Source organism: Humulus lupulus, chromosome 4 (genome assembly GCF_963169125.1).
Source record: "Humulus lupulus chromosome 4, drHumLupu1.1, whole genome shotgun sequence".
NCBI classification, from domain to species: Eukaryota; Viridiplantae; Streptophyta; class Magnoliopsida; order Rosales; family Cannabaceae; genus Humulus; species Humulus lupulus.
The window spans coordinates 244,366,711-244,382,584 of record NC_084796.1 but is presented as its reverse complement, the minus strand read 5'-3'; the positions used below and the strand labels follow the sequence as shown (position 1 = coordinate 244,382,584).

Sequence of the window (15,874 nt, the reverse complement as noted above, 5' to 3'; positions counted from 1 at the left end):
GGGAAAAATTATTTTGAAGTTGTTTTTAGTTTATTTTGAGTTAATGCAATGAATTGATGTCTAATTGCCTTTTCAACACTGTATTGTTGTGTTGCATTTAAGTTGCTTTTTTGATATTGTCTTGCAGTGTGTTATTTTTTTAAAATGTAAGAATGAGTTTTTTGATGTTGTTTAGTTTTTTTGTAGGTGCAATGGGTTGCACTATGTTTTCTGAAGTTGTTGTCGAGTTGCTTTCTTTTTGTTTGTTTAATGTTATATTTTATGGGTTGATGTTTAGTATAAATCATATTTTTGTAATTTTGAAATATTAAAATCATATTTTTGAAAACTTGAGTTAGTAAAAATGTAAAAAAAAATGAAGGACCATAAAAATGTAAAAAAATCATAAAAAGTGAGTATTTATGAAAAAACTTCTTAATTAAAAACATTGAGAAAAATGAAAGAATAATATTAAAAAATATATTAAAAAAGAAAGGAATATGTTTTTTTATTTAGTTTTTCTTTTAAAAATATTTTTAAACTTAAATATATTTAAAATAAATTTTAAATAATTTTACTCTTTTATTAATTTTTTTATTTTTTAATATTTAATTAGAAAATTAAATTTTAAAATTTTCATAATAAAAAGGGGCACAATTTTGTAGTTGTCAAAGTTCGGGGGTAACAATGTTAATTATTTTATGTAAATTATAACAGTGGGCACGATTTGATAGTTTCAATAATTCAAGAGAAAATTTTAATAGACCATATATTTTAGAGGTCACAAACTAGTAGTGATAAAAGTTATTCTTTACACAATTTTGAATTCTTAAATCAACAAGTTGGCCGGCCATACTTCACTTTTATTAAAGAAATAAGTGGAATGTATATGTGTTTGGATTATCTAAACAAAAAAAAATTATTAATTTTTTGTAGCTATTAATTTAATATGACACACTGATCAAACTATAGATTTTCGTTCAAGGGCAAAATTTTGTAGTTGTCAAAATTCAAGGGTAAAATTGTTAATTATTTTATGAAAATCATAACATGAGACATATTCTGATAGTTTTAATAGTTTACGGAGAAATTTTAACAGATCATATATTTTAAGAGATACAATCTGGTAGTGTTAAAAGTTTACCGGGACACAAAAATACTATTTATTCTTTACACAATTTGAATTCTTAAATCAACAACTTGGCCGGCCATACTTTTCTACATACAATAATTTTTTTAATTCCATATATCTACTTCACTTTCATTAAAGAAATAAGTGGAATGTATATGTATTTGGATTATCTAAACAACAAAAAATAATTCATTTTTTGTAGCTATCCATTTAATGTGACACACAGATCAAAATATAGATTTTAGTTCAATTATTTGAATAACACTTGTCGTTTAAAAACGAGAAAACACCACCAAAAAATAAAAATAATCGGTTTCTTACCTTCTACAACCCCAACAACATATTATATGTATTATCATATAGAAAGGTACGGCAAAATATAAAAAAAGACCGGAGACTTGATGACCGGAGATCATATATATGAGCTAGCTGAATTTGTGTACTTGTAACGAAGCTCTGAAACTCTCTGTAAGACCTGTCTTGAAGCCATGGCGGAGTTGATCCTCTCTCCGATTGCTGACAAAATCATTGGGCGTTTGGGATGTGAAGCTGTGAAGCAGATCTCTCGAGTTTGGGGTGTGAAGGATGCGCTTGAACAGCTCAAAGAAACCATTTCAACAATCCAAGCAGTGCTTCTCGACGCTGAGCTGAAGCAGTCCCACAACAACCAAGTCAACAACTGGCTCCACAGGCTGGGCAATGCAGTTCTTGAAGCCGACGACTTGATGGACGAGATCAACACTGAAGCTTTGCGATGCCAACTCATGTCTCCCAACCAAATGGCCAACCGGGTATTTTATAGTGAAAACCGATCTAATACAATCTATATATATATATATATATATATGAGTGCACTCTTAATAGTTACTACGCATGGATGGTTACTTTAATGTTAACTATTGGATTAAGGTCAATTGTCCATATTTATAGTTGTTAATTAATATTTCTAAAAGTAAATTTTGATTTTTTTCAAATTTTTAGAAAGATTACCTGATGAAAAACGTGTATTTATTGTGAAAATATAATATTGTAAGCTTTTCATTTTTCAAATGCATGTCAATTTCAAAATATAGCTATTGTTTTTCATTAGTTCGAAATACCATTAATTATAGCAAAAAAAATTAATTAAATTCGAAATTAATGTAGAAAAAAAATATTTACTTGTTGGTGACTTACTATACCAAGTCACTATGTTGTCAAATCATCATAATTGTTAGTACCCATCCATAGGTAGTAACCATTGAGAAGTCTTCCATATATATATATATATGTATGAGAATTCTCCTGTAAGGGGCTCCCTACCGGTGGAGCTCTTAGTGTTCTCCACCTGTGAACAGTTTTCAGCGGGATTTTTTTTTTATGACCGTGTATATTGTAGCTATTTAGAACATCTTGCAAATTTTCAGAAAATTTTAAATAGTTTATAGTATTAAAAACTAAGTTGAAACATGTTGTTACACGGATGACCAATTTTTTTTATGCGCGTAGAAAACATTATGTTTGAACCTAGTTTTCGGTACTGTAAAGTATTCAGAATTTTCTAAAAATTTGTAGGATGCTCTAAATAGGTACAATATATACGGTCATAAAAATATCGTGCCGAAAACTGTTCACAGGTCGAGAAAAACTGAGAGCCCTACCAATAGGGCTTAAAGTGAAGCCCCTATAGAAAAATTATCATATGTATATATATAGCAATTACATGTTAGTTAAATTTTATCATTTATGGAATTTATTAATTTATAAATTTCAATTAAATAAATAATATTAACATATTATATGAAAAATTAAACCAAAATATTATTTATGATTTAAAAAAAAAAATTATATAATATGATAACTGTTTTAAAGCTAGTCTTCTAGCTTTAATTATAGAAAATAAAGATGTTGAAAAATAATAGTAAAAAACGTTGCCTTCTTTATTTATAATTTAAAATAAACATAATCCAGGTTTAAGAAAAATAAATAATAGTCTTTACAATAAAATAAAATTAAAACTAGGCAACATTAAATCATAAAATTCATAATTTCCTAATAAAATAACACGCGGCTATACGACCCCCAAGAAATTTAAATTTAAAATCTATGTATAATTGTTGCTAATTCAGAGTAAATTATATTTTAAGTTTCTTGCTAGTTTTTTTAATTAAATTTTATTTATGTTATAAAACGTATGATTTTATTATTTATAAATAATTATCGTTGTAAAATATTTAAAAAATATCATATTTTAATTTGTTTAATTATTTATTATTTTTAAATAATTATCACTGTAAACTATCTCAAAAATACCTTATTTTAATTTGTTTAATTATTTATTATTTTTAAATAATTATCATTGTAAAATATCTCAAAAATATTATATTTTAATTTTTGAGAAAATTTATTTTATTTAAGTATAATTGATGTTTACAAACTACCGTTAAATATACGAATATTTTGTTAAAATTAACATTAAAAAAATAAAAAATCGTTAAAACTAAGAATTTCCGTTATCTAAACACTTATTATATGTAAGAGATATATAATATATATCATAAAAGATATAACTCTTAATGGTTACTACCCATGGATAGTTACTTCAATATTAACCAATGGATTAAGATCAATGGTCCATATTAATAGCTGTTAATTAATATTTCTAAAAATAAATTTTAATTTTTCAAATTTTTGGAAGGTTTACCTGATGAAAAAAGTGTATTTATTATGAAAATATAATATTGTAAACTTTTCATTTTTCAAATACATGTTAATTTTTAAATATAACTAGTGTCTCTCATTGGTTGGACACAATATTAATTATGGCAAAAGAAAAATAACTTAATTCAAAATTAATGTAGAAAAAAAATATATTTACCTGTTGGTAACTTGCTATACCAAGTCACTATGTTATCAAATCATCATAATTGTTAGTACCCATCTATGGGTAGTAACCATTGAGAAGTCTTCCATATATATATAATATTCATTAAATCTATTACCACTTTATAATTTTATAATTTTGAATAATTATTTAAATAATCGTTCAAAATATATATATGCCACTCTACAGGTATGCACTTTCTTTTCCGGTTCCAACCAACTTGTTTTTAAGTTCAAGATGAGTTGTAGAATAGAAGGCATCAATAAAAAACTAGCTACCATTTCCAGTGATAGGAACTTCCTTTTGGAGAAAGGACGTGAAGAGACCCCGAGTGTTAGGAGAGTGAGAGATACTCACTCCTATGTACGTAAGGAAGATGTTATTGGGAGAGAAGAAGATATATCAGTTATCATAAATAAGTTTTTGTTGGAAAGTTGTGAAGAAAGTGTCTTGGTGCTAGCCATTGTAGGCATAGGTGGGTTAGGAAAAACCACTCTTGCTCAAAGTGTTTTTAATGATGAACAAGTCCAAAAGCATTTCGAGTTAAAGATTTGGGTATGCGTGTCTGATAATTTTGACTTGAAATTAATTGTGAAAAGCATCATTGAGTCTGCGAAAGGTGAGAATAATGTGGGAGACATAGGAATGGAGCCGCTACGGAAGAAACTTGGGGAAGTACTTGGTGGCAAGCGGTATTTTCTTGTACTAGATGATATGTGGGAGGAAAATCGTAATAAGTTGTTGGAGTTAAAAACTTTAATCACAAGTGGTGAAAATGTAGGGAGTAGAGTTGTAGTAACTACTCGGAGTGAAAAGAGTGCTAAATTTATAGCTAGCAAACAACAACCATATCAATTGGGGATTCTTGATGAAGATCAATCTTGGTCTCTATTTAGAAAAGTTGCTTTTGAAGATGGATCACAAGAGCTCGAAAACACTAGTATTGTGAAGATTGGAAAGGAGATTGTGGAAAGGTGCAAAGGAATCCCCCTAGCTATAAAAACAATAGGAAATCTATTGTATGGTAAAAGTAAGGAATCAGAGTGGTCTTCTTTTAATAAGGAATTTTCAAAAATATCAGAACAACAAGACGATGATATCTTACCTACCCTTAGATTGAGCTATGATCATCTTGCCTCCCATTTGAAACTTTGTTTTGCCTATTGTAGTTTATTTCCTAAAGACTACAATATTGAGGTAAAAACTTTAGTTAACCTTTGGATGGCGCAAGGATTTCTTAAGCTATTAGATCCAAGTCAAGATCAATGTTTGGAGGATGTGGGTTACGAATGGTTTATGAATTTGTTGGAAGGGTCATTCTTTCAAGATGTTGAAGTAGATAAATGTGGCATTATAAAAAGATGCAAAATGCATGATCTGATGCATGATCTTGCAGTTCAAGTAGCAGGAGCAGAATGTGCTACTTTTGCAAATATCAAGGAAACTACTCATCACGTGTCCTTTACAAGTCATACTTACTCCAAAAGTGAAATATCAGCTTCGTTGGCGCATGCTAAAATGATTCGAACAATTCTTCACTTTTCTGCTTCGAACGACCATACATTTTGCAATGCAATTATATCAAACTGTAAGTCCATACGTTGTTTGGATTTGAATACTTCAAGGATGAAGTTAGTATCAAATTCTATTGGCAAGTTGAAACACTTGAGATATTTAGATCTCTCGTGGAATTCTAGACTCAACATACTTCCCAATTCAATTACTAATTTGCTGAATTTGCAAACACTGAAACTCAATAAATGGTCACAACTTCAAGAACTACCTAGAGATATTGAGAAACTCATCAATCTTAGGCATCTTGAACTTTCTTCATGTGGCAAATTAAATTCTTTGCCAAGTGGACTAGGTCAGTTGATGCAATTGAGGTACTTGAAACTTTCTTGGAATGATGGTTTATTGTCAATACCAGATTCAACTAGTGGTTTGTCGAATTTGGAAACACTGAATCTCAATGGTTGCTCACAACTCCAAGAACTACCTAGAGATATTGAGAAACTCATCAACCTTAAGCATCTGGAAATTTATTGTTGTGATAAATTGGAGTATGTGCCATGTGGATTGGGCCAACTAATTAATCTTCAGACATTATCGAGTTACATGCTAATGAAGAGAAAGAAATCTATCCCAAGGCATGGTGGTGAGCTGAAAGAATTGATGAGACTGAACAACTTGAGAGGTGATTTGGAAGTTAAAAATTTGAGCCATGAAAAAGATGTGGCAACAGAGTATGGGAGTGCAGAATTAAAGCATAAAAAATATCTTCGATCTCTGACATTGGAGTGGGATTCTCATGTTGAAATTGATGAGGCAGAGGCCATTGTTGGTTATGAAATGTCAATGGAAGGCCTTCAGCCACACGAAAATCTTCTAGAACTATGGTTAGAAAATTATGGGGGTGTCAAGCTCTCCAACTGGATCTCATCACTTACAAACTTGGTCAACTTAACTTTGATAAATTGCAAGAAATGTGAGTATCTAGTTTCATTGAATCAATTCCACTGTCTCAAGGTTTTGAAACTTTGGAGGTTGGAGTCTTTAGAGTACATATCAAACAATAGTTGCAATGAAGACGTATCTGCGTCAACAAAAACATTATTGCCATCTCTACAGAACCTTGTGTTAATTGGGTTGCCTAATCTAAAGGGATGGTGGAGAGAGATTGTAATTAGTGGTGAAGAAGAAGTTGATCATTCTTTTGCTGCTGCAAATGAAGAAGACAAACACATGTCCTCGCCTTGTCTCCCTTCTCTTTCTAAATTACAAATACAAGATTGTGCTAGGTTGACTTGCTTGCCACTTTACCCACAGTTGGAACAGCTGACTCTGAAGAATAGCAGATTGAAGCCATTGGAAAAGACATTAAGAATGAAGATGATGATGAGCAGTAGCGCTGCATCTTCTTTCTCTCCTCTCTCCAAATTGAAAACACTACATCTAACTAAGATTGAGGATCTAGAATGTCTTCCGGATTGGTTCGAAGGCCTTACTTCTTCTCTCAATAAATTGTATATTTGGGATTGCCCTAAATTGAAGGATTTGTGTCCAGGTATTCTACATCTCTCGTCACTTCAAAATCTGTGGATTTCAAAATGCGAGGGGTTAGCAGACATGCTTAATGGTGATGATGGCATTATGTGGAAAGCCCTAAATGGAAGACTCCACTCGCTACAACTATGGTCTTTGCCAAATATAGTGACTGTTCTTCCTAAGGGTATCCAACATCTTACAAGTCTGCAACAACTTGAAGTTTTAGGTAGTGATAGTCTGACAACAATTCCAGAGTGGATCCACAACCTCAAATCACTTAAGAATCTTGAGTTTAATGGATGCCCCAATCTGGCATCATTCCCTGAAGGAATTAGAAGCCTCACCAATTTGAACTCACTGACCATTAGCATTTGTCCCATGTTATTGAAGAGATGCAAAAGGGAAATAGGTGAAGATTGGGATAAGATTTCCCATATACAAAACTTGGAGTTAGACGAAGAAGAAAATGAGGTAGAAACGTTAATGTCAATTATTTGTAATTTTTATAAAATAAAACAGAGTGCTCAGTTTATTTGACACCACAGAATGCATCGGAAGAGGCGGGCGAGACAAAGGGATGCAACCTCTTCTTGAACAAGTTTAGGGTATGCAATATTATGAATACAACAAATCAAGGATAGATATATGTGTAGGTAATTATTCTGCAAATTCCTTCTCCTTGTATACAATTTCATTTTGACATGATTCAAATTACAAATCTCAAAATAAAATAAGAGCCATTTGAAAGTAAAAAAACAGAGTAAAATTGATGGACTAGGAAAATATTTTTTCTTTTTTGTTTAATTCAAAATTTTGAGCTTATTATTGGATTGTTAAGAACTTCTTACTTTATTTATTATTTTTTTCGGTTCTTGAAAGACTGAAGCATATTAAAATCCCATTTTGTGGCGATAACGTGTTGGTAATATAGAGGATTGGCTATGGGTTCAAATTACATTAATGTTCCACTTGGGACTGACTTGCCATTATTGCTACTCCATGGTTATAAAATCCAAGCATGGAGTGAAGCTAGTTATCATTGTGAATGTACACTGTCTAGAAATTTGTCCATTACCTGATTTTACTGAACTAATGAGGATTAGAATATAAGCTGACATTGCTCTTGATTGAAAAGTTTTGAGTCCTTCCATGATGATGAGTTCGTTTTCGTTTTGAATAATTCAAGTGCTTCGAATTGTTTTCTGAATTGGATTTTGGTTAAAGATACATGCACACACAAATTACACACAAACACCACACATACTTATGTGACAAATCACTTTTACCTAGTTGGACCTATTTTAAATAAATATAATTGGTTGAAATGATTTGCCACATAAGTGTGTGTAGTGTTTGTGTGTAATGCATCACTTCAATTGGAAATTGAAGTGTTTTTGCTGTTCAACTACCAACTACTTTCTTTGAAGGAATTTGAAGATTCTTTTCTTTTGGGCTTTTGACTTGGATGGAATATTGACAACCACTTTAATTGGGTGTGTTTGGCAATGTTAGTTATGGCTATTTCATTTTAAATTATCTTGTTCTGTTAGTTATCTGATATCATTGTAATATACTCTATACATAACTACTCTATTTTATTTTTATCTTGTCACAAAATAACTCATTCATTCTGGTTTAGTTATCAAAATATTATACTTTTTTTTCCTTCATAATCGCAGAGATTTTATTTTGGGACCTTTTTGTGTGCATTTGGGTTTCTGTTTTGAAAGCCGAACTGTATTAATGTTCTAATGTTCTGTTTCAGGTTACTTTGGAGAGGATGCATGACCATGAGGGTTATAGAAGCAATGAGATGATCCAAAGAAAAATATGAAGCTATTATGGCTATTATCATTTCCATTTAGGAGGTTTAATTCTTGTTCTAGCTCAGAAGTCTCACTCCCACTTACTGACTTAAATCTGACTCTTGTTTTAAGATAAAACTAGCTTTTTTCTCATTCTCCTTTCCAAGTTTTGTCAAAGATACAAAGCTTGTAGGGCTAGAGTGTTGCACATTTAAATGACTTCACACATTGCCAGGGGAATTTTTACTGTATGTATTCAAGTTTGTTCAAGGAAATTGTTCTTCTTTCCAAATGGAGATGGAACTACATTATCTTCACTGCCAGATGAGGTTGTGGAAACTGTTGGAGTTACTACATCGCCATTAGAGGATTCTGTACCAGAAAGGAGGACATTGGATTACCTTGAGATGCAAGAAGAACTTCTTAAGATGATACTTGCTATTCTTGTGCGCTATCTAATAAAATATGGAGGTTGTCAAAACAATGTGTTTCTCTTCTAAATGAAATAGTTTTGTGCATTGCTTTTTGATTTGTTACATGTATGAACTAACAGAACAAATTAAATTAGGAAATAAATATGAAGTAATGATCAGTCAGCTCCATTGCTCTCTTTTAGCTAAGTTAGCAAATGTTGATGGTGCCTTCAGTTAAGTCTCTTTTTTTTGCTTTTTTATGTCACCTTCTAATTGCAAAGGTTCTTCTATGGGCTGTGCTGATTCTCTTCCTTGGGGGTTTTCTCATGCCGTTGGGATGTTGGCATTCTACTCTTGTTGTTAGCTTCTTGAAACTAGACTCCTTGGTGTTTAAGTCCAATAATAGTTCTTGTTTGAATCAATTCAGTCAATGGAGGTTCGCGTTTATCATATTTACCATGAGATAAATCCAGTGCTTGACTGATTAGTTACTTTTGGCGTTCAAGTTTCTCAACACTGATGGCATATTTCTACCAGACTTCATTTATTTCTTGGTTTTTAGAGACCTAATATCATTATAGGAATTTTTAAGTTGCAAATTAGCCCAAGTACTCTTTTCTTTTTAGTATTTTTTTCCTTTTAATTTGAGAGGTTTTAGTGAGGCATTTCGTGGTATAATGTTATCCAACAAGATGCTTTTGCATGATCTTGTCTTGGTACTCTTCTAGATTTTTTTTTGAATGGTAATCAACAATTTCATTAAATCATATCAAGCAAAATTACATCAATCAAATTATTCGGTGCCGAAGCTAACGAATAACTGCAACCAGCATTCAAACATGAGGCTCGAGCCAAATGGCGAGCAACACGGTTAGCGGATCGCTTAACAAAACATAAAGAAACATTATGTAAACTAGAGACTAGTGCCCTGCACTCATCAATACAGAAACCAATCATAGATTGCATCTTAACCGTACTTCTGCAGGCTTGAACTGTGACTAAACTATCTGTCTCGACAACTACATTGGTGAGCTCAGTAGCTTTAATCCAACCCAGAACCTCCCTTACTCCAATCGCCTCAGCAAGAATAGGGTCAATACTTCCTTCTTTGCTAGCAGTATGAGCACTAATAAGAGTAGTTGATGCATCCCTAACCACCCAACCATAGCCAAACTTGTTGAGATCAGGAAAGACAGCTGCATCAACATTGATTTTGATCTTGTTTCCCTCTGGTGCGAACCAATGCTCAGCCCCTTCCCCTGTATGAAGCAGAAACAGAGAGGGGATGAAAGTTTTATCCTGAGCAGATCTCCATTGATCAAAATTACTTCTAGCCAACGTGATAACTTCTTTCACAGACCTACTTGTATTCTTCCAAACTTTCTCATTTCTAACCTGCCATAATGCCTAGCTCACCATAATCGCCCTATGTCTCATATTTTCCCCCCAAACTTGAAAATGGTCTTGCAGCCACCCACCAAAAGAATTGTCCCCGATTGCAACAACTGGTAGACCAGCAAACCACCAGCAAGCCATGGAAAAAGAGCAGCCCACCAGACAGTGGGGAATGGTTTTCGCATAGCGCAGACATCTTGGACATAAAGAAGAAGGGAGGGTTATCTTGCGATGGCTGTTTCATGTCGAGCTTCAACGCCATCTGACCAACTTTTCCAGTACTTTTTCTTTTAAGGTAGTGCATGATCTCAAATGAGACCATAATATTATCTGTGATCAAACGACCCGGGATAAATGCACTTTGAGAATCCGAGACAATAGTATTCAACACCCTCTTTAGTCTATTTGCAAGAACTTTATAAATTATTTTAAAAACCACATTGCAAAGAGAAATAGGCCTCAAATCTCCCATAGTGACCGGAGTCTTTTTCTTAGGGATCAAAATCAAGTTTGTATCATTTAAACCACTAGGGACTTCGACTATTTGGAAGAACCGTTGCACTAGTGTAACAATATCATTACCTACCGTAGACCAACACCTTTGATAGAAACCAGGGGTCATCCCATCTGGACCAAGGGACTTATCCGGGTGCATCTGAAACAGAGAAAGGCGCACCTCTTCCTCAGAAACTGGGCTCAACAGTTCTGTATTCATTTCGGTGGTAACAGAGCGCTCAATACAATTCACAATGTCAGAACAATCCGTTGCAGAGGCAGAAAATAGGGCAGTGAAATAGCGGACCATAATATCTTTCAACCCCGAATCCCAATCAAACCACCAACCATGTTCATCTTGTAACTTATGAATTGTGTTGTGTTTTTTCCTAGTACTCGCAGAGGCATGAAAATACTTACTATTCTGATCCCTTTCCTTGAGCCATAGCTGTTTAGATCTTTGTTTCCAGAAGACTTCACGCTTGGTAAAAATCTCAAAAAGATCTTTCTCAGTCTCTTCATATTGCCTCAGTCCATCTACATCCTTCCTTACTTTGAGGCGCTTCAATAAAGATTTGCAAGTAGCAATTTGACTTTTGAAATTTCCAGTAACTTCTTTCCCCCAAGCAGCAAGGATTTCACCACAATGGTGAATTTTCCCTTGAATACTAGCATTGATAGCCCAGCAATCCTTCACAATTTGGGTACAAACCGGTTTTCTCAACCATGCATTCTCAAAACGAAAACTCTTAGTGCCAGCAAAAGTATGATTTATAACAGGTTCTAATAAGATTGGGCAATGATCCGAAGAAGAGAAATCAAGGTTAGAGAGTCTAGCAGATAAAAACGCATCGACCCAAGACTGAGAAGCTAAGGCTCTATCCAATCGAACCTCTATCCAGCTAGAAGTACCTCGTCCTTTTTCCCATGTAAAGGGGTAACCCTTCAACTCCAAGTCAACTAAATTGCAGTCCGATATAACCTGGTTAAAACCTTGAATAAGGCTGTAAGGATATGGCCGTCCACCTTGTTTGTCATACTGGCTTGTAATATTGTTCATATCGCTTATAGCAAGCCACGGCCATCGACTGTCCTCCGCACACCTTCATAATAGATGCCAAGTCTGAAAACGCAGGCTCCTCTTGGCTTCTCCATACATTCCTACAAGTCTCCATGTTGGCAAACCAGGAACATGAGTAAGGATAGAAATATGCCTTGAAGAAAAGTCAATTAATTCAGCCTCATCATTGTCTTTCCACATCATAGCCAACCCACCACTATGACCTTGGGCATCCACCGAAACCAAGCCCTCATATCCCAATTTAATTCGGGTCCTCTCCACAGTATCTTTACTACAAATTGTTTCACATAAAAATATAAATCTGGGCTTCTTTTGGATAACTAAATCCGCAAGGAATTGTAAAGCCCGTGGGTTCCCAAGCCCACAGCAATTCCAACTTAATGTAGTCATAATCCCTGGCGGGCCTGGTCGCCAAGGCCCGCCTTGCTCAAGTTTTTTGACTGATCAGTATCCAAGACAACATTAGCCACCCGTTTCCTCCATCACAGTCAATTGGTGATTCGAATCCCCAATCGCGTTGTCCTCTGAATTATCCATAATCATAGGGATATTCTCCACGTTGTCATCCTCAAAATCAGGGCCATGTTTTTTCACAAGAACTATTTCATGATTCCCACGATCTCCTCCACTACTCCCATCATTCAAAATTCCCGCTTTAGATCTCATCAGAATCCTTCCTGAATCGCCGCCCAATATATCGGATCCCCTTCCCGAAGGACTGCCCCCACTGATATCAACTGGTTTTTCCACCCTTCCCAACCGCAACCATTGTGAACCAACAGGTTCTTCTGTCGACGAGGTGCAGCCTTCATGAAGACCCCATATGGTTTCTCAATTTCAGCCAAAGGAGTATCAAAAAGCTTCCCAAAAAACCGCTCAAAGTGGCCTATAATCCCACAGATAAAATAAAAGGTTGGGACAGACTCATACTTAAAATTTACCCAGAACCAATCACTGCTTTCAATCCTCCGGATCTTCATTATGCGTTTCAATGGTTTATCAATTTCCATAGTGACTCTGACTCGCAAATACTCACGCCAAACCCAAGAGAAGTTGTTGATATCGGATTCAATAAATGTCCCAATATAATTCCCAATACTCTGCACAACAGAGAAGGAACGGAACCCATGTTGAACATCAAACAATTGAACCCATAAATCCAGTTTATTAAGGACCACTGTTCGTGGACTATCCCCCACCCTCAGACGATGGAAGATTAACTGTTTACGCTCATAGGTCCAAGGACTCCCAGCAATAACTCTTTGGATATCGATCTCGTGATAAAATTGAAAGAGAAAAAGGTTTTTTCCTAGTTCCTTTACATAGATCCCCTTACCTGGCTTCCACAGAAAGGCCATCATGTGTTGCATTTCTTGAACGTCGATGATCCCTGCATTAAGAAAGCGACCGACGAGACACCAACGCACATCAAAACCATCGTCTTCCTCCTCTGCCGCCAGTGACAACCCTCCCACCTCCTCATCCTCCAAGACAATACCCACAAACTCATCCTCCAAATCTTTACTAGTACTTGACGAAGCCATAAGGAACAAACGGACAAAACTAAACTTTTCTTACAGAGAGAACAAAGTTAACCATGTCAAAAAGACAAGACTATTTTGGTAACATCCACTGGTACTCTTCTAGATTTTTAGTTATTTTGTTTTGGGTTCTTGCAGCCATTGGACAGTTTATCTTGCTATAATATCTTACCTCGTTGGCATACTTCTAGTTTAACTGGATACTTGTTTTTATGAAATGGTTTTCCTTGACAGCATTCATTACACTAGTATTTAATCTCGAACAACATTTATTAAAATTATATTCAACTTTTCTTAAAGAAAAATTATAAATATTTTTCAAAAGAAAAATTACTACTGATCAATAAAGATTACTTGTAAGAAAAAAAGTTCTCAAATTTAAACGAGCGATAAAAAAAAAATACATACTAAAATAAGTTTAATTACTGACTCGAAACATAAACATTCCTAGCTAGTTCATATAAGTCAAAACTACTTTTAAGAATGACCAAAACACATGAAAAAGTATCTAGCTCTATCAATCTATCTCGTTATATGGGCAATGAAAGAATCCCATTCCATACCAGTGACTCCTCCTTCAGCTGTAGACTTTCTAACTTCAGCACCCAACTCCTCAGCCCTTTTTCTGACCTCACCACCTTCCTCTGAGGCCATTAATGTCCTCACAGCTCTGTCAATCATTGATGAAGTCACCAACTCATCTCTCTGACCCCATTCCATAACAGCCACACCCACTTTGAGAACTTCCGTAAGTAAGAGAGCATTCACAGGTTGATCAAACTCCATTGGCCATGCTGCTATAGGCACTCCCATACTTATGCTTTCCATGCACGAGTTCCATCAACAATCACTCATAAACCCACCTATGGATTTGTGCCCTAAAATCTCCACTTGGGACACCCATTTCATCACCACCATTCCCATTCCCTTTCCCCTCATTCTTTCTGTTGTGAATTTTTAAGCTATGCAAGTGCACACAGTCGCAATTTGTAATAATATGGTAAAAACCAAGTATCGTCCTCAAGGACTGATTTATCAATTACCAATCAATCAATTTTCTTAATTCTATTTGATCAAACAATTTCAGAGATTTCAAACAAAGAAGAATACTAACGAAGCACAATGAAAATTTTAACAAAATAATAGAGAGAATGAAATTAGGACAATTATGATCCTCTATCTTCCACCCTTTTACTTCCTAATGCAAGAATTATATCCCCTTCTCCCTATTCAAGAACAAGTTGCAAAAACAATTCATAATCTGGTTACGATTTACAAATTCAATCTAAATGACAACTTCCTATATTTCTATGGCAAAGTTGAATCATGAAGAAGGCATTAAACACGCAACTCAGAAAAAAATAAGCAAACAACTTAGATACTTTCGTTCTAAAGTGAGTTTGCATCCAAACAATCAAAGCATATCAAATTTCACTTTTCAGATTTCAATTTGATTCATGAAATAACAATTAGAGGTGATCAATCAATAATTGCAGAAGTAACACAGATTGTAAGGAATTGAAAGAGATGAAGAAGAACATGAATTCTGCATTAATCCATAAAAAGGGTTTCCAAAAGATTCACATAATAGCCCTAAAGGAGAAATTAGCCCATAATATTCATTCTAGCAATCATAGAATTCAATTACAAGCATGAAAAATTGAAGATAGATGATGAAAAACACAAGAATGGATCCTCCAATGGTATTCTCCACTCTCAGTCGTCATCTCACTCTCCTCGGCCCCCTTCCAGTCGCAACATTATGTTTCTAAAATATCCCTACAAAGTTCCGAGTGAAAGGACCAAATTTCCCATCAAAAAGTGATCAGATATGTGAAAATCGCGTCACCAGCGTTGTAGCGCTAAAGTCAGGAACCCTTGAAGAGAAATCTGGGCACCAGCGTTGTAGCGCTACTTCCAGAACCGAACTCCTGAAAAACTGCATCCAAGCGCTGTAGTGCTGTTGTTGTGGCGCTGTAGCGCTAAAGTCAGGAACATCAACTCTTCAGATATCCTTCCTAGCGCTACGGCGCTCCCTTAGTAGCGCTACTTACAGAACCCAAAATTCCACAAATTCGTCCCAATTTTGTTCCACTTTCACTCCTTTTCACTATTTGTATCA

The 15,874-nt window shown here is 34.5% G+C and overlaps 1 protein-coding gene across 1 annotated transcript; it reads left to right on the top strand.

Moving 5' to 3' along the window:
• The first annotated feature begins 1,416 nt into the window (after positions 1–1,416).
• LOC133833109 (putative disease resistance protein RGA1) lies at positions 1,417–8,856 on the top strand. The gene is made up of 3 exons (XM_062263367.1): positions 1,417–1,902; positions 4,164–7,493; positions 8,788–8,856. The coding sequence occupies exons 1-3, from the start codon at positions 1,600–1,602 to the stop codon at positions 8,854–8,856; spliced, it is 3,702 nt and encodes a 1,233-aa protein (XP_062119351.1). The 5' UTR covers positions 1,417–1,599.
• The last annotated feature ends 7,018 nt before the right edge of the window (positions 8,857–15,874 follow it).